This window comes from Lutjanus erythropterus, chromosome 11, assembly GCF_056507025.1.
Source record: "Lutjanus erythropterus isolate fLutEry1 chromosome 11, fLutEry1.hap2, whole genome shotgun sequence".
Classification (NCBI taxonomy): domain Eukaryota; kingdom Metazoa; phylum Chordata; class Actinopteri; order Lutjaniformes; family Lutjanidae; genus Lutjanus; species Lutjanus erythropterus.
In genome coordinates this window covers 10,617,967-10,644,053 of record NC_139327.1, presented here as the reverse complement: position 1 = coordinate 10,644,053, position 26,087 = coordinate 10,617,967, and the positions used below count along the sequence as shown (strand labels likewise).

Below are 26,087 nucleotides of genomic sequence, written 5' to 3'. Positions count from 1 at the left end.
CTCCTTAAGGGCAGCAACTGGTAGGACAGACCAACTCTCCTAAGTGGTTTATTCACATTCCCGTGTCCAATAACTGACAGCCGCCTCATTGAAAACACTGCATTAATAAGCTCTGTTGTCTGCAGATATGGATGTTGTGAAAAGAACAGTGTGAATTTGGTTTGTCACAGGAAAAAACACAATTTAGAATCAATCAAATCTCCAATGTCAAGAGTGTCACTGACTGTACCGGCAGTAAGTTTTCCTTGCTCACAACTGACACAACTTTTAACCAGCATAGGAAGGTGACAGGTGTTTCCGCTCTCAACTCAGTTTAAGCTTTAAGTTGATTTTCATGCAGAACATTGCTGGAGTAAATAAAACCAGTATCGACCTCGTAGGAAAATTAATCAAGTGGCATACCTTGAAAAATAACCATCAATAATGTCACAACAACACAAACTGTAATTAAGTTTAAAGCAAGGACAAATCTTGCGCTAAATCTCTTTGTCAACTTTTTTATTTTTCCTCTCTGATGCCCCAGGCTGCTTGGACTGTAAATGAACCAACTTGTAGCTCCCTGTCTGTCCTGGCCAGGGACCACAGCGGCAAGTCATGCAATCCTGTCAGCGTGCAGAGTGTTATTCACCACATAGCAACAATTGTCAGTTATGATAGAAATTCACAAGCTCAATCAAATAGAAAAACAGCAGCTCCCCGAGTGGGTAAATATTTATATTCAGTACATACAGTACAGGTACCACAGTGCATGAAAAATCACTTCAGCCTACACACACACTTACGTGTGCAGAATTCATGTGTTGTGCTCATACTTCCATTATAGCAACACTGAAATGTAAAGACTGGAGTGGGTCTTACCATCACTGGTTTGTCCTTCTGCAGAACGTCAGACTTGTCCATAATCTGAACTGATGTTGGTTTCTCTGCAGACACAAAAGGAGACAATCAGTTGTGAGAATCACAAAAGTGCGGCCTGTGGTGAATTTGCATAAACTTTTTCAGATTTACTTTTTTCCCTCACACTAAAGGTATCTACAGAACTGCGGGGCGCCGTGAAAACAAATATTTCACTGACAACTGACAGCCCCGTTCATCTGGATGCTTAGCTGCAAACTTATTGCATTGTTAATATTCAAGCTGTAGGACATAATTTCAACTTGCCCCCTGTTAACTACAACCTAATACTCTCTCTAAGGCCTATTGAGCTACTCTCTTCATGTCCTATTTCACGCTTGGGTTTGCAAAGCCCATTAGCAGGTGATACATGGGCAGTTTTGGGGAGTGAAATTCAGATTCTGAGCCGTGTTTCCTAAAGCGCAGGAGGAAACAAAAGGGATAAATCCACAGTGGAGAACACTGAGCTCTAATGCAATTAAAAAACCAAGCTGTTTGTGAGCAAAAATGGAATCCAAATGTCACCCATTTATCTTTGAATAAGCTTGAAAAATGTACTTTTTGTTATTGTTTTTGGTTAATCAGTCAGGGCTGTAGATTTTCCTGGAAATGGAAGCGAAAAAGCTTGAGCACAACAATATTAAAAATAAAGTATTGTTCTCTGTTCAACAAATCAACAGTCTGTATGAGGCCAAATAAGTCCACAATATAATTTTCCATGTTGCATTAAAGGGACAGTTTACATGAAAGTCAAAAATACATATTTTCCCCTGGCCTGTAGTGCTGTTTGTCCATCTAGAGTCTTGTCTCTATGTAAAAATCATGACCCAGTTACTATTATTATTATTATTTCAAGCACAATGTGAAAAATTGCACTTGTACTTGTAATTGTAGTACAATGTGAAAGATGCTAAGGGCGGGCATGGTGGCACAGTGTTGCCCCACAGCAAGGAGGTCATGTGTTTGAATCTCCGAGCTGGCCGGGGCAGGGCCTTTCTGTGCTGAGTTTGCATGTTCTCCTTGTGTCCATTAGTTTCTCTCCAGGAACTGTGCTTCCTCCCGCAGTCTAAAGACATGCATTAATTAGATTGACTGGTGACTCTAAATTGGCCAAAGGTGTGAATGTGAGTGGCTGTTTGTCTCGAGGTGTCCAACAATTGTCAGCTGTCGTCATGTGAAAAATGCTAATATAATAATATCACCGGCTTCACCTAACTGTTGAAGTCGTGGATTTTTGTTTGTAGGTTTCTTTCTATGGTTTTATTCAGACATGACAGGACCGAACAAAACAACACGCTCAATATTTGGCACTTCATGCAAGACAGGGAGCACAGTCACTGTGAGAACAGAGGTACTAAATGATAATATGATGTTTTCTGTTCTCACTGACTTGCTTTGTAGTTGAAAGCCTTAATTAGAGCCCACTGTGAGGGTGATGGATGGCTTCACATAGTGAAACTTTTAATATATCTTCTCACGAAATACATCATTGGTTAACTTTCTACTGCCTGTTTCATGTTCAGTGTTAAGTTGGACTTACTTCCTACTTGCTTACAGACTGTATGATCAGTGTATGTTTAGGCCACTGAATACTTGCAAAATGCTTTTAATGTTGTTCAAAATACACAGCTTGAGCTGAAACTTGCTTTAGATGCAGATAAGACCAAGCTTATGTTGTTTACCAGTTCAAATAATAGGTCAGAAAATATATCTTCTGTGTTCACTCCCTTGAAAAGAGATGGAGGTTGTTGACTCTTACAAATACTTGGGTATTCTGATTGATGACTCTCTAAATTTTAAACCACAAGTGTTGTACCTGAGGCTAAAAGCTGAGGCTAAAACTGAGAAAAAGTTGTTTTTTTCTTTTAATGTATAAAGGCATCTTGTTGCTGCAACTTTTACACCTGTGCTGGACTATGATGATCTTTTGTATATGCATCCCTCAGCTCAGTGTCTTCATGTGCTCGATACAGTTCACCATCCATCCATCCTTGAGGTTCATTCCAAATTGTAAAGCTCTGACTCACCACTGTGAGTTATACTCTGGTAGCATGGCCTGATCTGGACGCCTCTAGGCTCTTACACTGATACACCTTCATATATAAGGCAATTCTTGGTCTGTGCCGCAAAGTATCCATTGCATTCTCAGGACTTCTTTATGCTCTCTGTCCCAAATGCCCGGACAGAAATGGGAAAAAGGGCTGGTCTTGTTAAATGCTTTTAAATCCGAAATGAAAGACTTCCATTGGATGTCGATATTTTTAGCTTGCCTGTTTGCACAAGTGACTCCTAGAAAGTTTTCTCTTCTTGCAATTTCAATGCTTGCTAATTTGTCTAGCTGTTTCCCTTTGTGTCCTCAATTTTTTTTGTTGCTTACTGTCTTGGCAAGGTCTCTCTTGAAAAAGGGATTCTTAATTTCAGTGGGACTCACCTGATTTAATGAAGGTTAAATAAATAACATAAATAAATAAATTCTAGGACAGTTGTCACAAAGTGTTTCAATGTTTGAGCACAGGGGAACAGAAATAAGTGATACATTTATTTCAGTGATCCTAATAAGGCCAAATGAGTTATATATGAGATATTTCTGTGTGTGTGTGTGTGTGTGTGTGTGTGTGTGTGTGTGTGTGTGTGTGTGTTTAACCTTGTGCCACTGCAGTCTGATAATCTGATAGCATTAAATTCAGATTTCTGCAGTGCTGAAGTGGAACAGACTCAGTTTGTTACAGATTGGACCTCGTTCGATTCACGTGCAAGAGATAGGACCAAGATTGTAAAATTCCCACAACATTTACGCAACAAGCTGCGTGTTGACAGCCACTTCTTAACATCATCACCGGGCATTAACCTGGATGAGATCGTGCGATGAGTTGTGTGTGTGACTGTCCGAGTGTGTGACCAATCTCACATATAATACTCGTACGCTCAAGTGCCTCTCATGAAGAGACTGGACTGCTCCTGTATTTCACCATTATGCATCTGCACAGTTGTGAAACTTCTTATAAATGTGAGAGATTGAGTGTGACAGTGATTACCTGTTGGAATTAAATTCAATTACTGGGGGTGATAAATAAATGATAAAATGTCCTAAATAAATAACAGTGTTTAAATTAAATGTTTGGATTTATGTATTTATTGTTTCCTAACTAAGATTATATAGCCAGCTGAATCCAGGACACTCAGTTACAAAAACAGTTTATTCAAATCTTTGCAAATCTCTGCTGATTGCATCTGGAAATCGTGGTGACATTGCAGTAGGTGCTTCACCATCTGTTGCCTGGCAAAAATCTCTACTGAGTGACCTCTGCTACTTTATGTTTGTTTTAAGAGAAAAAAATACTTATCTAAAAATAAGAAATCCCACATAAAAATGGTGATCTTGTAACCCTAAGTATATAGCGATGTTGATTGATAAAGGTTGTCCCATTGTTTTAGTGTTTTGTGTCCATATTGAGCTTACTGTAGACGAGGACAGAGACAGGGAACTCCATCAGGTTGGTTTCCGACACCACCATGCAGGTGAAGGTCTTCTGGTCTCTGAGCGAGGCCTGACTGATGAGCAGGCTGAACTTGTCATCAATGCTGACCCGCTGGGCGTAATCGTCTGTGGCCTGAACAGTGGGCTCATCGCTGCGGGCCTGTTTGATCAGCAGATCACCGGGAGAGCCGTCCTCTTTCTCCTGAGAGTGACAGGACACGGAGAGGAGACAGACATGAGCAAAAGCTTCGGTGATAAATCTGTGCATCACACTTCCTCGGTCCTCCATCATAATTATAGTTTAGCTGAAGAGAGACGTACAAAAACATAAAAACCTCTGATGCAGTATTAAACGTGTCATTCACCAAACCTCCAAAGCACATCTACTGTATCCTTGATATCATTCAAAGTGTTAATTAGAACAGGTACATACTGCCAAGGCAAATTGTCTCCTGATATATTAGCAGATTGAGCATGACAGATCATAATTCATCTTATTGATACTGCCTAATTACACCAGGGATTATGAGGATCCATATTTATCCGATAACTAAATCCAGATTCTTCTAAATGTTTTATTAAGGACACAACTTCTAAAACCTCTGCTCAAGTCTTTGCTTTAAGTTCCCCACTGACAGTACACAAACTCTAGCATCTCTAGCACCTCTTCAGCACCTGCATCTATATACAGTAGTGGAAGAAGTATTCACATCCTTTACTGAAGTAAAGCTAACAAAACCGCACTGTAAAAATACTCTGCTACAAGCTGAAGTCCTGTATTAAAAGGTTGTGTGAAGCAACAATAAATGTGTGTTCTGAGCTTGTCACACCACAGAAATGGCCAAAAAATATACAACACAGAAACACTTCAACAATTTAGTACTACATAGTTCTCATTTTTCAGCAACAATGTTCTAACATGTATCATGTGTTTAGAAGAAAAACTTTTTCTTTTTATGATCTTCAACATCTTTACTTAAGTAAAAGTATTACCTGCAAAATGTACTTCTCACATAGAAATTTGTGCAATAAAATGGTCCCTGTCAGTGTTTTACTACTATATACGAGGTCTTTTGGATTAATATTACTACTGCATTCATTAGACTGCTCTGTATACAGTGTATATGTTGGGGGATTTCACAGAGAAAGTGCCTAGTATAGAACAAAGGTTCCAGTAAAGATGCTGTCCCCTCAAGTTTATACAGGATGTTTAAAGCTGGATGATGAGGAAACTGTCAGGAAAAATGTCTCTCTCTCTCTTTTTTACTTCACTTACTAATAATGGCATATACAGAATGTAATAATGACAATAATGAGCACTTTGTTCTCCTCAGAAAACTCCCCTGTCACCCAAAAAATATATAAATAAAACAAATACAGATCTGGCATTTATTTTCCCTTTGGAAATCCTGTCCACCTCAATAAAGATGTTGTTTTTACATCTCCATGATTAGCTTGTTATTTCTCTGCATCTGCATGCGAACATCTGCATTATTTCCAGAGGACAGAATAATATTTGCATCATTAACAGCACATCAGTAAATGTAAGATGAGTGAAAGATGAGAGTCAGGCATCAGTTTAATGTTGCTGCTGTGTCTCTGCACAGCAGAGAGGACAGACATTGAACATTGTTAATTTACCTGGAGCAAATAATAAACTGTCAAACCAACTGGATTTTCTTTTAGTTCTGAACAGGTTGTCAATCTGTTTTTGAAAGTATATTCGAAGTTTGTGACAGTGGATGTCACAATTACTGTTTAATCTATTCATTCATTTCTTCAATTTTCTTTCCTTTAAATTACTTTCTTTCAATTTCCTTTCATATATCTCATATTTCCACGATTCTGACAGAAACTATAAAAACAACCCAGGTGTATTAACACACAGTATTAATACATATTTGGTTCTTCTTGTTCCGCTGGGTAGTTGTTTTTGTGTTTTTCCTCATCATTTAAGGAAAATCGCAAGCTTAAAAATGCTAAATGTGTCATTTGCAAGTGTCTTTAGTCGTCCTATTCTTGCAGGAAAATTGAGTGTAAAAATCGATGTGACAATGTGTAGTCACAGACAACAAAGATGAGCCAAACCATTTCATATGGTCCATTATTCCTCTTGTTCCATGTCAGTGAATGAGTGTGTGTTCATTCAATAAACCTAAAACACTTCATAGACATGTTGAATAGAGCGGCACAATTAGTAAACAATTAGTAGACAGAAATACAATTAGTCGCCATCTCTTTTGATAACTGAGTCATTGTTTCAGTCATTCAGTCAAGCAAAAATATTTAACATTTGCTGGTTCCAGCATCTTGAATGTGAGGGTTCGATGCTTTTCTTCATCATTTAAACATTAAATACAGAAAATGAAAAATCTTTGGGCTTTGGACTGTTAGTTGGACAAAAGAAGACATCTGAAGGAAACACTATGGGCAGCATCTGCAGTATTTTTCACAAGTTTTTTTCCATTTTATAGACTAAACAGTTAATCGATTATTAGACCTTTTTCACAGAATACATTTTGACATTAAATAGTAGGGTAAGTACAGGTGTTAATAATGTTACTAAATAACCATTCCTGCCATGGAAAAGGTCTATCAAGAAAATAATAGGCAGGTTAATCAATAATGACAATAATCATTAGTTGCAGTCCTGGCATTGAGAGTCTGCATCGACTTACGTATTTCCACTTGATGAACATCAGATCTTCGGGTGCCGGAGCTCCACCATTGCATGGTATAGTGATGGTCTCTCCATACAAAGCCGTCACGTTTGTACCCAACACTGCAACACAGAAGACAAAGGACTGTTAGTGTCATCCAGAATACTCCGTCCAATCACAGGATCCAGTGAAAATAACAACAATCTTGACTGCTTGATTCTGTCACAGGTAAGCATCAACGCTTTTGACCTAATAATCTGGAGCCTCATTGGCCAAACTCACTCCTAACTTTTGAAAAACAGGTAAAAATGTGTCATCCCACTGCCAACAGCCATGGACCCTATATCAAATGGTTTCCAGTTCTGAAAAGTGACACCAATGTGGAAGCGCATTAAACCTGCAGTCTTTCTAATGGACAGCAGGAGGCGATTCCACTGGTTGCAAAAAGAAGTCTCTTTCTATGTACCCCAGTGGAAAATTCTGCCTACTTCTCCCCTGATTTATGACCTCAGTAAACAGTTTCCTAATGGGTTTATGGTCTCAATCTGTGGTTTCAAGTCTTTGTCAATACAGCACGATGTTCATTTAGTAAATTACGGTCCCATTTAGAGTAAAACAGACCATGAAGCAGAGTATGCTTTTGTGCAGGGACAGTCCATCCAGTGCAACACACAGGGCAACTTTGATCAATCTGTCAAACTAGACAGTGTTAACAAATTGTAGATCAAGATTCTGTTACTGCATTGGCTAAGTGACACCTAAAATGTTTTCAGAAACATATTTTGGTGACTGTTTTTAGTTGTAATACGAAGGATCATGACTTATTGTTACTGCACATGTTCTGGTCAAGATGGCAACTCCATAATGCTAAACGCAAAGTTTCAAAAACAGTAGCCCACAAGCCAATGGATGATGTCACAGTTCGTTCACACCTGCTAACATTTTTACTTGCTCAGTCAAATAAGTGGGTCAAAATCTACTTGCCCCAAGTGAACTTTTCAGCCCCTGTAAAAATTGGCTTCTATATTAGGGGATACTAAATAACAAAGACTAAATTTAATTGTCATGTTTTATCTAGGGCTGCAACATCTATCAAATGTCAGAAACAGTGAAGCATGAATGGGATTTCTGTTGTTTTTTTACATTTGCAAACTGGTCACCATTCACTTAAACTGTTTGGGAGATTCTGCAATGCTGTTTTCCTGTGAAACTCCAGCACTAAAAAACTAAACCCGACCTTCGATCAGCATGACGGTGAGTAGATAATGACTGAATTTTTATTTTGGGCAACCCTTATTGTTGATCCATGCAAATTTTCTGAAGGAAACTTTGAACTGTGCAGTCAGCACTGAATTTGAATTTCTCCATTAGAGCTGCTGACTTTTGAAACACAATTCCAAGCACCATCAGATAATATTCCACTCTCTCTCTCTTTTGAATCACAACTGAAACCAAGGCTGAAGTACAACTGATCATGCAACCATGAACTATAAAGTACTGAACAGATAGTATTTCATTTCTGCAGGATGTAATGTTTTATTCTCTGTACTTTTGTATGAATTATAGCATTTGATGGCACAGTTCTTTGTGTACTAGCCTGCTCAGGGATTGCTGATGAAATGTAGCTGTCTATCTGAGTCTGGGACAGTCCGTGCTTCTCTATTGTCCCTGTTAAATAAACAAATAAATAAAATCTAATAAATCTGGGCAGATGAAGTGAGCAAGATGTGCTCTCCCCTGCCTCGAGCACTTTTATAGTGTATTTGTGTACACCGAATCCCAAATGTTCCAGCAGAGCTGTGTTAAAGTCACAAATATCTGACATCATAGGAAACCAAGCAACAACAAAAAGTATAACAGCACTTGTGGGATTCACACTTTTATGTGATGAGGAGAAACCTGATGTCTGAGATCAGTTGATCTGGAGCCTTTGATCAGCAGTAAGGGCAGGAAGAACAGAAGAGTAAAACAAAATATATGTCTCACACATCTCTGTGATCCAGAGCTTCAGAGTGTGGTTACACTACTCAGCAGCTCCTCCCAGTATAAATGTCTAGAGATGCCTGCATGTGAACAAAGTGAAAACAGCTACACCGCGTTGTCACTCCAAATGTCCTGACACCACATGTCAAGCATGCCTCTCAGTCAGATGGCAGAGGTGACGGAGGTCGGGCTCGGCGGGTCAAGCTCAGTGTTTCAGAGCAACGCCAACGCAAAAGCGCCCTGTCTGTCCACAGAAGTGAGGGAGCACTGAGGCGGAGTAGTTGCTATGGCGGCACAGGCCAGTCATGTGCAGCGTGGGAGGAGGAAGAAAGAGGGTGGAGAGAAGATGGATGGATGGGGGTCAGAGCAGAGTGGAGGGACCCCAAGGTCTCCACGCTCCAGCTCTTTCTCTTTGAGGTTTTAGCTAAACAGGCAGAACAAGAAGCCGCTCAGATTCTGGTCATTCCACAGTGATGAGGACACAAAATGCGCCAGTGCAGCTGCTGACTGATTGCTACTGCTGCAACCAAGACACACGCTCATCTTTGATTCTTCCTTAAGTCTGAGCTGACTTGAATGTAAATACAAAGCAACCCACAAGAGTCTATTCCAAGCTGATACTGTGAACTACATCCCGATCAATATATCAGTTGACCGATACTATCAGCCAGATATTAGCCTGTCATGGCTACATTATTATATGTAGTATTGGCAAATATGTTTTCAACAGAACGTAATGCAGATTGTTTTTATTTGTTAGCTTTTTAGGCAGCATTTTGTGTATATTGATCCTTCCACACATATATACAGTATAGATAGATAGATAGATAGATAGATAGATAGATAGATAGATAGATCTTTTTATATTTGTTTATATACCAATCTATGCAATATATCCTTATATATTTCATTTTATATATACATACAATATCCTTCTCATCTCATCTGTTTTGTGCAATATACTGTGTTCATACTTTTCTTTTTTATCCTGCACAATTATCCACAAGTACCTATACATCTGTTCATATATGCATATATCTCCATATATCTGTCTAGTGAAAGGTGTATATAGTGTTCATAGCCTGTGTGAATACTTTGTGGGACCTTCAATTTGTCCAGATGGAGAGGAAAATAAATTAAGAGGAAGAAAAAAATATCAATCAATTACAAAAAAATGACATGATGGCATTTTCTGCAGGACCATAATCACATATGGTCTGTGATTCCAAAAGCTCTTTCACTTAGTCAGTAAAGGAAGCCAGGCACTGATGGTTTGTTTGGCACTATGCATATTTCCCACTGACAACTCCATATATGCTATGTCCAACAGAGACCGTAGCCAGTCATTCTGGGACAGAGAATGAGGAGGCTGACAGGAAAGGGCAAACTTTTTTTTTTTTTTTTTTGCCACTGTCAGACCAACTGAAAGTCCAAGTATTCAAAGAGACGAGAGTCATAGAGAGGATGCATCATTTAATAGTATCAGTCAGGCTCTAGTTTGGACAGTAATCAAGCAAAACTATTAAAACTAAGCATTAATGACAAAACACAATGCCTAATTAAAAAGCATAAAGTCATTTTCTCTACCTTTATTCACTAAAATAGTTCACCTAATCAGTGCTGAGGAAAGCTCAAGCACAGCTCTAACCATTTATGTTTTTTTACCAACAGTCTCATCTCTTTACTGGATATGTTCAGACCAAAACTTCACACCGCCTCACACTTTTTTCCCCCTCAAACATAATGTATTTAGTAAATTCGGTTTGGCAACTAAGGTGAAGAAAAGGAGTGATAATGAAACACTACTCAGCTGTGGAGAATTACATTTTACTGATACTGCATCTCGCCAACAGAAAAATCAGTGATCGTATCACACATTCACCAAAAATATGTTACTTTTGTGTTGAAGTTTGTGAGATTTAATGTGAAAGGGAGCATATGGACTTACTTGTAAAATTACAATTTGGCAGATCATCCAATATTTCTCATTTCCATGTGTTGGGCAGTAGCAGCGTTACTAGTTTAACTACATTCCTAAGTTCCAGAACCAAATCACAATTTTTTAGTAAAAAGTAAAAATGCATGTCAGATAGAATTGTAATGAGGTACTGTAATACTGGCTGCTAATCTAAACACACATTTGCATGTAACAAAGGAGGAAATATCTTGGAAATGAGTAAACCTAACAATGAACATAAAACATTATATTAGACTGAACAATTTCACCATATTTGGTATTGAACTAATCCAAAAGTAACATAAAGTAATCAAGTTACATTACTTTAATATTGTGATACTTGGATTAGGTTACTGGCCACATTTTGTAATAGGTAATTAGTAACTGTATTAGAATACATTTTTAAAGTAACCCTCCCAAACCTACATTTAAGACGTGCAACTTCTCAACCTTTTGAATTAGTATCTTTATCCACGTTGATTGCTGAGTGGAGGGAAACAGAAACGTCAAGGATGTCAGCCTCAATCCTGACCAAAGAAAATATGTTGGAGGTGAAGCCAGTATGCAAAACCCTGCGAAAATAGAACTGACTGAGCATTTTTTCAAACAAACAACATGACACTTCACCTGTTCAGCGATGCCTGGAGCAGGTTAGGACATTCTCACTGGGAAAAACTGAAATAATCTGATATTTGGTCGGCAGCTCATTCCCATCGCCTCCAGTCAGGGAGCGGAGAAACACGCAAGCTCAAGTTTACTTGATGGATAAGAGAAAAGGTGCTCTCTGTGCACCCCCAAGAAGAAGCTGCCCTCAACTTCCAAGTCATCTAACACAAATTTAAGAAGACACATTCTGATGATTCCTGAATAAGCTAACATAACCATCGCCAACCAAGACAACCATCAGAAAAATGAAAGCTTTCATGTAGTTAAACAAGTTTCACCATGTTGCTGTATCTTAGCTTGCTACGTTTCCTGGGGGGTGGGCAGCTTCAGTGTAGTGAAGCTTCATTTCTTGTAGGATATAATAAGAACTGTCAGTTTGTGGTCTTGTGGCTCTGTTTATTCACATGCAGACACAGCCAGCATTGTTTGAACGCCTAAGAAAAAATACATCAGTGGAGTGAACTTCCAATTACACAAAGCTTCATTGATTTTTTCCTTTTTTTTATTTTCCAAGGAAATCACACACAAAGCTGCTTTCAAATTAAAGCTACTGTGTATACAATGAGCAACACTAGTTATGGTTTAATGAAGAAGACCATGAAAAAAGCAGCATGTTTTCTCTGGTAATGCAAGACACAAGTCACATGGGGATTCAGCTCAAAGACTCAGCTAAATTTATCATCTTTGATCACATAACAACAGTTATGGAGAAGTAAACAAACTGTCTGAGTGTATTCGAGCTGGATGGCCAATTATGAGAATCTGTGCGCCTGGAAACTTCACAGTGCAAAGAACTAAAGTGGCACCAAAAAAAACAAAAAAAAACTGATAGCTTCTCTAATTTTAGGAGGTATGAGACACCTCAGTTTGTTTCCTGCCACATTCCTCGTCACCAGGTTTCACATTTGTACAAAGGTCACAGTTTCAGTGCCGTACAGAAAATAGAAAGGAGAAGTGCAGTTAAAATGATTATTTATTTATTATTATTATTATTAGACTAAAAAGACATTTCATCAGTAGGATTTTTTCAATAAAATGTTCCACACTTTTAATAAAATGTTTCAAATACAAACCACCATGAAAACACATAACGAATGTGTCCTGGCTCATAACCAGCCTATTATGTCCGCTGATGGGACGTGCTACACGTGAGACCCAAACAGCCAATCATTTGTTTAGCTGGACCATAGACATGCGACACAACAGAAACAGTGTGGAGTGAGAAAATGAGTTCAGACTGTGAGGAAATTATTAATCAAAAAGGACAGATCAGCTCACCAGTATGACTGTCTTCCTTCTATTCAGTTTATTACCTGTGTGTCGTGGTAAAAAAAGTGGTAAAGGGGGTAAATTCAAAATAAATGTTCAATAATTATCAAAAATGACTGCAATAAAGCATTTTTATCATTATACAGCCCAGCCCTAGTTGGCAAGAGTATTCTGCATTCTTTGCATGTTCTAACAGATTTTCTTTTTGTTTAGCTCGGTGGTTTTCAAACTGGGGTGTGGGGACCAATGGGGGTCCGTGAGTGGGTTGTAGGGAGCAAAAAGAGGAACAGGACATTCTAACTTTTATCACATTTTTTGGAAGTTGGACCAAGGGAAGACATGACTGTAATTTACAGCGTAGCTTGATCATGGATTGACTATGAAGACATTGTTATCTTCAAATCTAAAAAAAATACTTACAGTCCTCTCAAACTGAAGGTCTGTGATCTACAGTTTTTTATTCATAGTTTCTAAAACTCAAAGATTGAAGTTTATCAAAAGAAGAAAGTAAACAATCTCAACAAAAGATCAGAAGTTGGTAAAACTTTTTCAAAACTTGAGAGTTTGACTTGGGCTCAAAACTCAAAAATCTATTGCAGTAAACCGCCTCGACATTTTGACTTTTCTGAAACTTTTTTGTTTTTACAGTGTGGGGAATATTTTATCAGAGGATTAACACTATACATTTGTTCTAGTCTGCCACAGTAGCTTACGTCATACACACACAAAGAGCCAGTGATAGATTGTTGGATAGATTCAGTTATAATATTAAACCCAAGGTGTTTCTGCTGCAGAGGATCTTGTGAGGACTGCAGCATGGCATGCACGGTGGACAAACAGTGGCAACAAAAATGGTTACCTAAGAATCAAAAGCAAACAGTGCAGCCAGGCCTCTCTGCTGGCTCATATGCTGCCTTTCACACTGGAAGGGAGGAAAGGACCAGCAATGCCACAATAAATCTGAGCATGTTTTCTATTACATTTACAGATCTGAATTTAAACAATACCTCAGAGAGGAAGGACTACAGAGTGTTTGTCTACTTAATCTCTCCAGGGTACAACCCACAAGTCATCCAGTATCTGCGGTGTTGGATCAACAAAAGAGCCGTCTTTGTACGAGAGCCAGGAGCCGCGCTACAGCAAAGCATTGTTCACGCAGGTGGGAAGGCGGTAATAGCACATTAGCCTCGATGATTAAGAGCTGAAAGTAGCAGAGAGGAGAAAGCAGAGAGGAACTGTGTGTGGCCGACTACAATGGGTATCAAATTATGGGTTCTGACCCACTGGTATGTGTATTGCAGCCTAATATCCACCCACACGTAATGCATCTTATAATACCACCTAAAAAACTAAAGGGAGTTTATTCACTTCACTTTCTTTCTTTTAGAAACAAAGAATTCCTGGTAGATTTTAAGGTAGTTTGGGTAGATTTTACTGCAGAATGTTTTCTCGTATGTCAAATGTTTTGGATTTTTTTTTAGGCACTTTAAGCTTACTTTGCCAGGCAGCTCAAGGCAGATCATGAGATCACACAAGAATCCATCTTGCCAGGTTTCAAGTTATCTGTTTGTGTCCTTGTGAAAAGCAGTGCAGCCAATCAGTGTCCTAGGACGGACTGCCAGGCAGCTGCGGGGTGGTTTTAGGTGTGATGACAGCACCTGCGGAAGCCAGTCGTCTCGAACAAACAATGGTGGCTCCTGAATAGGTTAGCGTACATACTGTGATAGCATCAGGAGAGTATTTCTACATAGAAAGAAGAGCAAAGAACAGCACTGAAAGCTTTTCTCAATGAAAAAGATGTTTTCACCCTTCTCCCGACTGGTTTCCGCAAGACTTTGATCTGACTGGTTGAAGTTACACAGATGGTTCATCCAATCACCTGCCCTTTTCCAAACAGTTTCTAAGGACGACTTCCCAGATCGTTCTGTGCAACAAACCATTTGGCGTGCCAGATTAACTTTGAGCACCACGAGCTTTGTTCCATCTTGTTCCATTATACTGGATGAGAAGGCAGACATCTCTACGGCAACCAAAACAGCATATATGGATAAATAGCACTACAGGCCTGAGGAAAAATATGTATTTTGGATTTTGGGGTGAACTGCCCTTTTAAAAAGTTTTGCTGTCAAATTGCTGCAGCAATAATTGAATTAGATTATTACAGCTAATTATGCACGAGTGGTGTTCATAGGGCTACTACAAGAAATATTCTGTCAATCTCTCTAATTAATGACTGCAGGAGTCATTGCATTAGATTTGTCTGTCTGGCTCAGACAGTGGGAGTGTGGATACAGACAGCAGGCTGCAAAACACTTGCCCACTTGCTTTTCTCATTTTTCTCTCTTCTCCTCATCCCACCTCTCGCAGAGATCATAAATGTATGAGAATGGTGGTACTCTGTTCCACTGTGCAAACATTCTGCTGGGTTTGCTATCTCCTGGTCTAACGTGGACACTTTGGCAGACTTGCCTCGTTTGGCTGCAAAGCTACTTGGGATTTTTAACAGTTCCCCCATTTTTTTTTTTCCTCCCTGACACGCTTGGTAAACGCCTTTCACAAACAAAAACCTGCAACCCGCTCTGTCCTGGAGGCATGGTTTTGTTTGCTCTGGCAGCTCTAACACAATTCCTCTTATCTCACGATTATCCACCAGCTGAACAATGTGTTCCAGAGGGGATGAAAACAGGCCTTTCTGGGGTCTCCCCCTGCAGCCTTCATCATTACAACAGCACCTAAATTGACACTGCAAAGTTGGTGCTTGTGATATGTTTTCATGAACTTTTTGCACTTTTCTATGAGTCACAATGAAATCCAACTGGGAGGTTTTTTTTCCCCTCTCACATCTCCTCAGAGCGCCGTGTGATCAAACTGTAAAAGGGGGGGAAAGCAAAGAAACTAGATTTTAAATGACAGTCTGTTAGTATTCCATAATGAAAAGCAAACATGTTTTTGCCCTCCAGTATTTGACTGGAGATGTTTCAATACCATTACTTCCTTCCTGATACCAATTCCAATACCCGAAATATGCCTATCAACCCAATACCAAGTACCTCTCCAATACCAGTGCATTACACACTTAATATTCTTATCTTTTAAACAGCTGTATACTACTAACTCTGTATGGATGTGATTATATTATAGCTATCATTGTTGAATTGCCTGGTTCATATTAAACATACACATGCAGGTGTATTAAGTTCCTAAGAAACTACTTATACTTCAAAGTGAGTTTCTTTTTTTATTCAGCTTCTTTTGGACATGTTACAACACATGGTGAACAATCACCTAACCATTGAACTGACCAATGAATGGCCAACTACGTTTATCATATATCATATTTATTTTGCATTTGGGATATTTAAAGACAGTGTGAAGCAACAATAAATGTGTGTTCTGAGTTTTTCCACACTACCCATACTATGTGGTTTTAACCACCCACCCAGATTTGGATGATTAAAAAAATATTATAAAAATTAGTTGTTTTCTCTGCTCTGAAACACTGGGGGTGTATTCGCTCCAATGTCTCCAGTATCAAAACCATGGACGCTCCATCTAGCAGCTTTACTGGACATGTCCACATGCTTGAGCCACTAGCGCCAGAGGACGGTGGTAGGGTGGTGTTTATTTTCTTCTGTGTCAGGTTGTCGGAACTGAAGTGAGCTGAAGTGAACTGCTGGGCTGATTTGGACTGAGAGAGTCACTGAAGGTCCATTCACAACTGACCGTCAGGGAGGTTGAGGGAAGGGGAGGGCGGTTTGTGTGTTGGTTTATAGCGTTGGGGGACCATGGCTCTAGCATGTCACCCAAAAAAAATGATTACGATGGTCTAACTCCACAATTCAGTACTACTTAGTTTTCAGTGTTTTCAGCAACTATTTTCCAACACGTATAATCTGTTTAGAAGAAAAACAAAAAGTAACCCATGTTTCCAGTTTCAGCAACCAAAAGCCAATGCCTGGCTTCCAGCCTGACAACCTCTTTTAAAAGTTAGTATTGAGCCCTGTGGTCAGAATATTACTCTCAGTAGGGGGGGGATTCATGTTACAGAGCGCCAGAGTTGTCTGAACAAGGCAAACAGACAAAGACTACATATGGATTCTAACAGGAGCATAAAGACTTTGTCATGCAATAATTCATCAGCCTCGTCTAGCAAGTCAAACTATTATCCAGAAGATGGGTGTGCGTGAAGCAGCGTATAGCCCCAAACCATGCCAGCTCGCAGCTGTCACAGTGAAATGTGATTCTTTGTGTCAAGCACAGCTTCAAATCAAACTGGAACTGTGATTGCACTGGAAAAAAAAACAGCTAAGCCCAGGGAGTGTGGTGGATTTAAAGCTGAGTGACAATACGAAGCATCAATGAACAGCCGGATACATCCCTTATCACCTCCAGTGCTGCTGGTAAACACAACAAGACTCAGCTTCCTCCCTTTACGAGGGAAGGTGTGGAGCGCTGCAGCTTTGGGACAAACTCACTCTGTCCTTTTTTCAAGTGTGTGTCTCTGTGTGTTGGTGCGATGCAGCTCAGTCAGCAACAAAGGCTACCTACTCCCAAATGTCTTGCTTACACTTTCCAACTGTTGGTAATGCAAGATGCAAAAGGATGCTGAAGTGACCATTCCCTCAAGGAGATACCAGACTCTCCATCATTTTTTAACCTTTGATATCAAACAATAATAATCATATTATAACCAGAAAAAAAAAGCCTTACATACAGACTGCAGGCACAAGTGGCACAAATCCAGCATGACCAGCAAAAATGACATGGAATCTGACCTTTTTAATTCTGATTATGTGGTCCTAAGTCGGATACAGGTCTGATTTTTTGCAATGTGACCTCAGTCTGAATTCATGCGACTTTTACATCACTCTCCAGCCTGAGCTCAGTGTCTTGCCGCGAGACTCTTGTGGAGAGGTGCTGGCAGATGTAGTTAAAAGTAGCCCCTTGACATCCTGAAGTTTTGGTTGAAGAAAGTCTGTTTCTATCAGGATCCCACCACTGCTGGCTCCAACTCAGCATCCAGACACACCGGAGATTTGACTCTCTTCCTCCTCATCCTCGTCCTCATTGTCGTCTGCACATGAATTTGCAGGCTTACACTGAACGCAAGTGAAACCGGTAGGGTAAACTAGGGCTGGGGGGAATAAATTAGTCAAATTCATCTTTAACTTTATTTTGTCTTTTTGGCTAGGTTTATTCAAATACTGATAACAGTATTGGAAAACAGTTGCCTAAAATGCTGGCATCAGTACTGGTGACTATGGCACGATCGATGCACCATCCGTTTAGGGGTTGAAGATAAGACAACAGTGTTGTTATCTATCTTCCTTGTTCTTCTTGCATAAAATAGCAAACTTTTTCAAATGGTGATTTGTTCTTTATACAATGACCGTTTCTGACTTTCAATTACTAGTTCAAATGCAAAGATTTGTGGAAGGTTTTTTAACCGATCTTCAGCCATTTGACTTTTCTACTCTGATGTAGCAACATAAATGGAGACATTTAGCACATAAATTTCTTTTGTTCAGATTGCACATAAAGCAGCACTGCGATGTTGGATGTTACAAGGACTCTGATAAATACAAATGGAAATTCCATTGTTCTGATTGCATAAAAAGTTGACTTTATTTTACTAAGATTTTATGCATAACTTGAATGATTAAAAAAAATGCTAAGCACATAAACTTAGGTCTTGAAATCATGAAAAATTTGCAATTTCTCTGCACTGAAACACTGTCCAGTACTACATAATTCTCAGTCTATTCATGTTTTCAGCAGCTGCTTTCTAAAATGTATAATGTGTTTTGAAGAAAAGCTCCTCTTTTTCTGCATTCTTCTTATGCACATGCAGTAAACATCTAATTCCAACTTAATGAGAACAACAAAGATGAGAAAAAAGGAAAGACAGCGTGTGCATTCACAGGTACAGTAGGCAGAAGAACAAAAGCGTCTCCACATTACGTATACACAGTGAGCCTCATTTATCAACCTGTCTGAATGCCTGCTCTGAGCATCCATGTATAAAATGCCACCATGATGATTTTTCTCTACTTCTATCAAGCTTACAGAAAGCAGAAGAAACATTTGCATGTCTGCTGTTGCTCCGATATCTGAAATGTTAGAGGGTAAGCGCTCGTTGAGGCGAGGAGTTGATTAACATGCATTAGCATAACAACACATCCACTTGTCTCTACTCTGGAGCATAATGGGAAAAGCTTGACATTGCTGTGATTGCCATGATGGGTGGACAGTTCACTTCTCACAGAGAAGAGCAATTTATATAAATGCTGTGTTTGTGTCGGATGGTGTAAAATTACACTGGCCCTATATGCCCAGGGGAAGATGCGTGAAAAATATCTGCCATAGTACAAAATGTTGTTACATTTTTTCTCTGCTACAGCAGCACGTAATGAGAGATGATTGAGACCATCATCCTCACATGGGCAGACCGCATGGGTTTCCAGTTGAGCATATAAAGACTTGATGCATGCTATCAGTGGTTCAGATGAATTAGTAATGGTGTGTTATACAGCAGTTTCTAGAGGGAATGTGAAAGTATATCTCAGTGTGATATAAAATCTGTTTGAATTATGAATGAACCACAATGACCTAAAACGTAATGCTCTGCAAGACCCAAATCACTCTGTTCAAAGGGCACATAAAGTTCTGATCAAATAAAATGAATGAATGAAAGGTTTTCCATGCTGTTCATAAAACATCTATGATCAATAGTTTTATGACAACGTATCAAATGTAACAAGAGTCACTTTTAATGATGGACCCATCACCTGAATCTACAGCTCTCCTCCGCTTCATGGAGCTTTACGGTGACTTTCAGTTAATTTTTTAGCTGTCCATCCACAACTTTACTGTTTTGGTTCACTCTCACTGCTCTCATAGTGTGGTTTTCTGCAGCAAAACAGCAGAGAAAAAGCTCTATAACCCACTGTACACTACCAAACAGCAGACCGACACAGCTGACGAGTAGCTGGTAAATACAGTGGAGCATTTAGCAGCCAAAGAGCCATTTATTTCCCTCAGGAGTTGGTGGAGATCAAAATCAGAGCTAAAAAGCCTGAATATACTCCCAAATAAAAGTGCACACAGACAGCTCCAGATGCCACGGACGTGTTGTTGTTCTATTTACGCTACTTTTTGGAGTCTGCTTGGAGGACACTTTCCTCGTGTGTAGATGGTATTCAATAAATTGTTGTAACTTAGCACAGTGTTTTCCAGACTTTACTTGGGCGGGGCCATCCAGGTTTTTTTTTTTTTTAAATTACGTTTTGGGCCCTTTGCTTTTATTGGACAGGACAGGAAAGGGGGTAGAAAGAAAGGGGACAACAGGGACAAGGCAGGAGTCGAGCTGGTGGCTAACAAATATTAACTATTAACCCTGCAACTCTACACTCTGACCAATCACTAGTCTTAAGTGTTTTCTAGCTTTATCATCAGAACTAAACCTGAAATATTCCCAAACAGGGGCAGATTTTTTCAGCTCAGTTTTACAGCCACTGACCTCTGATGGTGTGTGCTGCATACTACAGTACATCACCTCACTACAGCATCTCTGTATCAGTTAAATGCCCACTCGTACTGTAAAAGCTTGTAAGTGCACCTGGTTAAGGTCGCTGTCATTCAGTGCCATGTTGCTTCAAAAGGCTGAGTCATTAACAACCAAAGTCTTCCACACACTGTTCACCTGCTGGTGTGAAAAAGGAATCATGGATGAAAAAAATCCAATATGCCAGTTGGCTTTTTTGGGCGACTTGTTATAAAACATTCAGTTTACAAAGACAGTCAACAGTCAATCAATATCAGAAGTGTGTGAGTTTGGAAAAGAGAAGGGAAGAAAGTGTTCCAATGTCCACACAGAGATTACGTATATTCTCTAATAAAAATAGAAAAAAAATCTGCCACAAAGTATTATACAAACAGTTTACAAGGTGATGATTTGTCAGTGTTGTTTCCACAGCTTGTTTCCGCTTCCTCGAACTGGCCAAAAAAAAACCTCTATTATTGCAGATTCCTCAAACAGCTGCAGGTAACATTAAAGAGTGTGTTTTGTTTTGTTTTTTAACGTATGGGATAAATAAAAGGAAACGTTGGCTGAACGGCTGAGGAGACAAAGACCAACACCTACAGAAGCTCAAATCAACAGGGAGTCCACAGAATATACTGACTGTCACAGTAAGCAGTGAAGATATGAAGATAAATCTGCACAAAATAGCGCTATGCTCCTGAACTAAGCTGGCCAATTACTTATCACATATCATCCCACCCTGCATGACCCACCAAATATATGTATGAATGTGTGAGTGAGCCCGAGAGAGATTGTTTTTGCCTGTGTATGGCTGCCTATCTGCATGAGTCATCAAAAGGGTTTCTGCCATGGCAGTGATCAAAGGCAGACTGAAAGTCAGACTGTGGGCTGGCTAAAAATGGCAGCTTGATTGAGGGGAAAGCAGTGATCCTGCTGTCTGTTGACTGTGTGTGTTCCATCAGCACACGCAGGTAGGAGGAGATGTTTATACCTCACCCACAAAGTGTCTGCTGCCACAGACTTCCCCTTGACAGACCTCAGACCTCCTTCCCACCGAGTGTCACATGTGTCCTGAGTGATGGTACTGCTGCTGTGCAGAGCAATAACAGACACAATACAATGCCTGGCTGCATCTTTAAAGGGCCAACCCAGTGTGTGTTGCACTTCAATGAACTTGGGGGACTAATGAGAGACAGATTGTTTTTAATGGTCAAAATCTGTGCAGCAAAAGCGTGATACTCTGACTTTTAGCCCCTGTTCAGAGAGTCAGGCCAAATCCATTTTTTTGCCACATCCAGATTGATTTTAGAAAGTCTGCACAGCAGAAAACACATGAAATGTGATTTCTGCTAATTAAGTCCAAGTCACATTAGGAGGTGGTTCGAAATGCAATTCCAACTGGATTTCCACTGATGTGTCTCACTCTGGATGCTCTGGTCGCTCAGTTTGGATTTCAAAGTGTCTGTTGTGGCACTTGTAACATAACACACAACAACAACTTCACATCCAGAGTCACTGAGTTTGTTTGGCGTGATGGAGGAGTTTGTTTGCAGGGCTAGATGATGGACCTGCAAGCTTCCGCATTTCCAGAATATGTAGTAAGATGTTCATTTAGTAAATTAGGGTCCCATTTAGAGCAAAATGGATAACGCAGGGTCCTCTGTGCTGTGCAGTGCTGATAAATATGAATCAACTACTTTAAAAGTATTTAGAAGTATGTTTGAGTCAAATGAGGCAGTGCTGATCAAATATGGATCAAGATTCTGTTCCTACATTGCCTGCTTCTCACCTAAAATATATTTAGAAACATATTTTAGTGGCTGTCTCGCTGTAATACCAGAGACTTTGTGGCCAGGCATGACGCCATCTTTTCCTGCTGAATGAAAACCTAAAAACCAACATCCTGTCCTCATCAGAAAAATGTGCCCGTTGGTCGAAAGTGCAAGCAACTTATTCCAGACTTGTTTCAAGTTTTGAGTAACTTCAAATTTTGTTATGGACGTCACTTCCACCATGTTATTATAACCAAAACCATGATCTTATCCTAACCCTAGTCAAATATTTGCCTGAACCTAACCAAGTAGTTTCTGTGGCTAAACGTAACCAAACTGCATCATTTTACAATGCAGACCGTGTGTATTGTCATGAGTTATGTCATGTGACTTACTTACATAATGTAGTTCTGGTAAGGCTGTCACTGCCAGTACTCTCCATGGGTAATATATGTCATTTTGGTATGAGAACTAAGCACCATCCACATCTTAGTACGTCCTCCACAAGCTCCATCCTCTCATCAATACTGTGCATGGTCTTGTTGCACAAAACCAAGATGGCAACGCCTATAATACCAAACTCAAGGCTTTAAAGTCCACAAACCAATGGCTGGCATCACGGTCAGTTCACATTTGGTAGTTACTGATGACTGTCGTGTTACCACAGCAACCCATGCAGATAGGCTGCCGATGTCTGGACACAGATATTCCATCTGATCCCTTGAATATGACAGCGCAGACGGTCTGTTTTAGAGATCTGATTAGAGGAATAAATCTGATTTCTTTGCAGTCTGCACAAAGCCATAGTCCTGAGTATGAGTCATGCGCCAAAAAACTGCATCCTACACTTCCCATGATGCAAACAAAACAGTCATCTTTTTGTTACACCCTCCTTTCTGGAAAATGCCCGTCTTTCTAACTCAACGCCCCCACTTTACAGCACAGGCTTTCTATCACCTCCTCAGGACGAGAAAGCTAAACTGGATATGTACAATCATCAGGAAGCCCCTGTACAAATACAGTTACACATATTCACCCTGAGTCCTGCATGCACAATACTTAGTATTTCATTTGAAAAGGCCCCAGAAACCAATTTTCTCCCTCAGTTTCTTAAGGTAGTGTGACTGATGGGGTCCTACTTCAACACATCGAGCCCCCCCCCATCAACACAGCGGGGAAAATAGGCATCTTGCACTTCCTCCACTCACACATAATGGTCCTCACCTGGTGGAGATGCAGCCCTCTGCGCTCAAAATAAAAATGAAAGCTGTAATCTTATTTCAGGACATGTAATTGAAAACAAGCCAGTGTGCCGGGGCCAGGAAGTGTAAGTGAGCAGATGGTAATTAGCTCCAGCATGATCCATGCATCAGATTAAGGCCAGGCTCCGGCACATTAGCACTGTGTCAGCTAGGGGAGACGTTTTGATCCTGCAGTTTACATTTTAATTTGAGCTTTTCTGGCAAATGTATGGCCTTCCCCTTCTTCAAAATAAATCCTCCTTTTAGCATTCTACTTTGAACTTTTGATCATTCGAATGCATCCCCACTCCTGAAAGACACTGTGTGGCATATTGATAAGATGCTCTCTCTGCAAGAGAGGGTGAGATGAATTATTTTTTTCCAAGGTCAAACGGCCAGCGTATTGAATGAAAACATCTTCCATCTTAGCTGTCATGATGAGTGCAAAATAAATTTGAAGTTAACGGCTAAAAGAATCAGATCTTTGACACAAAACCTGTAATCTTATGATTCATTCTGGATTGTCTTTCTTTTCCCTCTGGATACTCACGGATTTCCTTCTAAGGGATGCTGGGGGAGAACTTGAGGGATTTGGGGTAACTCTCAGAGGTAAGTGATGGATACAATGTCAGCACTTAAAGAGGACGGTCCTGCACCATCTGCAGGGTCCCTCACCCCGGTGTAAATCTACACCTCTGGAGGCTTCCAGCCAAGCTGTTAGGGTCAGTGTCAGTAATGGATTGAATTGCCGGCACTTACAGATAATTTGTCTGCAGCAAAAACGGCAATCAAGAGGCCATATGTACATCAGCGTACGTCAATATCCGCCGGCAACACCATCTGTATCAATCTGAGCTGAAGCTAAAGGGAACACATTTCAGTTGGTAGTCTGGACTTAAGTGTCAATGTATAGCTGCTACATAGTCTCACATTACCAACCATCATTTGTTATAACGCCTTACATGATATACCCCAAGGAACACTTTAATCGACTTTAACTCTCTGCAACAGATTCACAGTTTACAAAAGCATCTCCTTGTCAACCATTCTACATGACCTACACAGTTTTTATATCTATGTAAGACATTTATTACAAATTGGGCAGTACTTCATGCTGTTTTTCCTTTAGTAAATCAGATGCAAGGTGCTATTCTAATAATATGTACAAAATCCTTCTGTTAGGAAATCAGGGCTCGACAGTGCAAATATTTCACTCACATTTGCCCCCAAAAACAGACACGTGTGAAATGCAAAAATAGTTAATAGTGAGTTTGAATTAAGGTGCGAGAGAGGTGGACATTTGGACTGCGCCAGCCGCTCTGTGGACTAGACAACAGCAAGTAAGATGTTTTTTTTTTCTTCCTTAAGAGGTTCGACTGTCAAGGTTTTGCAGCTCAAGCCATGGGACAGGTTTGGCTGGCTTTTTACCTTTGTAAGGTGCCTTTTGTTGAAAGATGTTTAACTTTTCACGAAGCTGTTGCAGTGTCGCTTTTGCTTAAACTGACCAACAGCCTGGATGTGACGTGACTTTACAAAAGGTTGACGTTCTGCAGTAAACTATGAATACTTAACTTATTGTTATGTATGAATGGTAATAATTATTGACAAGTGAGCATTTAGCATTAACAAATTAGACACCAACCACCACTGTAGGCCATTTTTCTTACACAAGAAACTAATGAAGGAACAAAACCTACAAAAATGATATACTTTCTTATATACTTAGATACTTACTTTCTGCAGTACAATCTACCGGAACTACTTTAGAATCTACCGAAATGAGTTTATTTCAACTAGACAGAAAGTAGAGCTCACATGACTTTTGGATTTTTCAAAGGTATTTTTTTGGTGCTTTGATCACCACAAGCTGAGTGCCATTCAGTCCCATAATATTAGGGAGCAGGCAGACATCTCTATGGCAGATATCTTCAAAACTCTGCAAGTCACACAAAAAATCTAGATGGATAAATCTGGATTAAATTCAGGGATAAAGTTACCCTTTAAACTGCTGTACTGTCCAAGAAGAATTGATATTATACTAATGGTAGGCTAAGGCTATATAGTATACTACTAAATACAGCAAAACTAGAATGAATATAATAACCTTATATAAATGATATATTAATATTATTGCCCACTAACATCATACTTTTTATTTGATGTTATAATATTGTACTAATACACTAATTTATGCTGGTTACTCATTTTTCATTGTGCTTCTACATTTCTTTCTCAAATCCTCGGGGAAAAAGTTGGCATCAAGTCCTGGAAATCAGTGTGTAACTGTGTAGAAAAATGGTGTTAAGGCCGCGTAAGAGCTCCGGATCTTTGCCACTACATTGTGCAGCAGAATTGCTCGACACAAATATTCCTTGTATCATTTAACAGCAACACAGTGCCTTCAGTAAATGGGCACAATAAAGTGCAGTCTGCTCAGCATTTCAACCGACTACACCCAGGAATCATTGATTTTCACACTGCCTTTCTTCTGTCAGATAGCTCGAGCAACTTACAAAACATGTATACATGTTTTCCAATCAACAGCGCAATATGCCCACAGACACAAACAGAACCCACTGTGAATCTCTGTGTGCATATTTTATATGTAACGATTGTTACCATTA

At 39.7% G+C, this 26,087-nt stretch overlaps 1 protein-coding gene across 1 annotated transcript in view; it reads right to left on the bottom strand.

The window, feature by feature from the left end:
- The window catches only part of alcama (activated leukocyte cell adhesion molecule a), a 121,377-nt gene that overhangs the window by 42,321 nt on the left and 52,969 nt on the right, over nt 1-26,087 (bottom strand). Inside the window, exons 2-4 of the mRNA XM_084730759.1 lie at nt 7,051-7,154; nt 4,355-4,574; nt 859-923 (exon numbers count right to left, since the gene is read on the bottom strand). Coding sequence (XP_084586885.1) covers nt 859-923; nt 4,355-4,574; nt 7,051-7,154 — 389 coding nt within the window. The remainder of the gene's footprint in view (nt 1-858; nt 924-4,354; nt 4,575-7,050; nt 7,155-26,087) is intronic.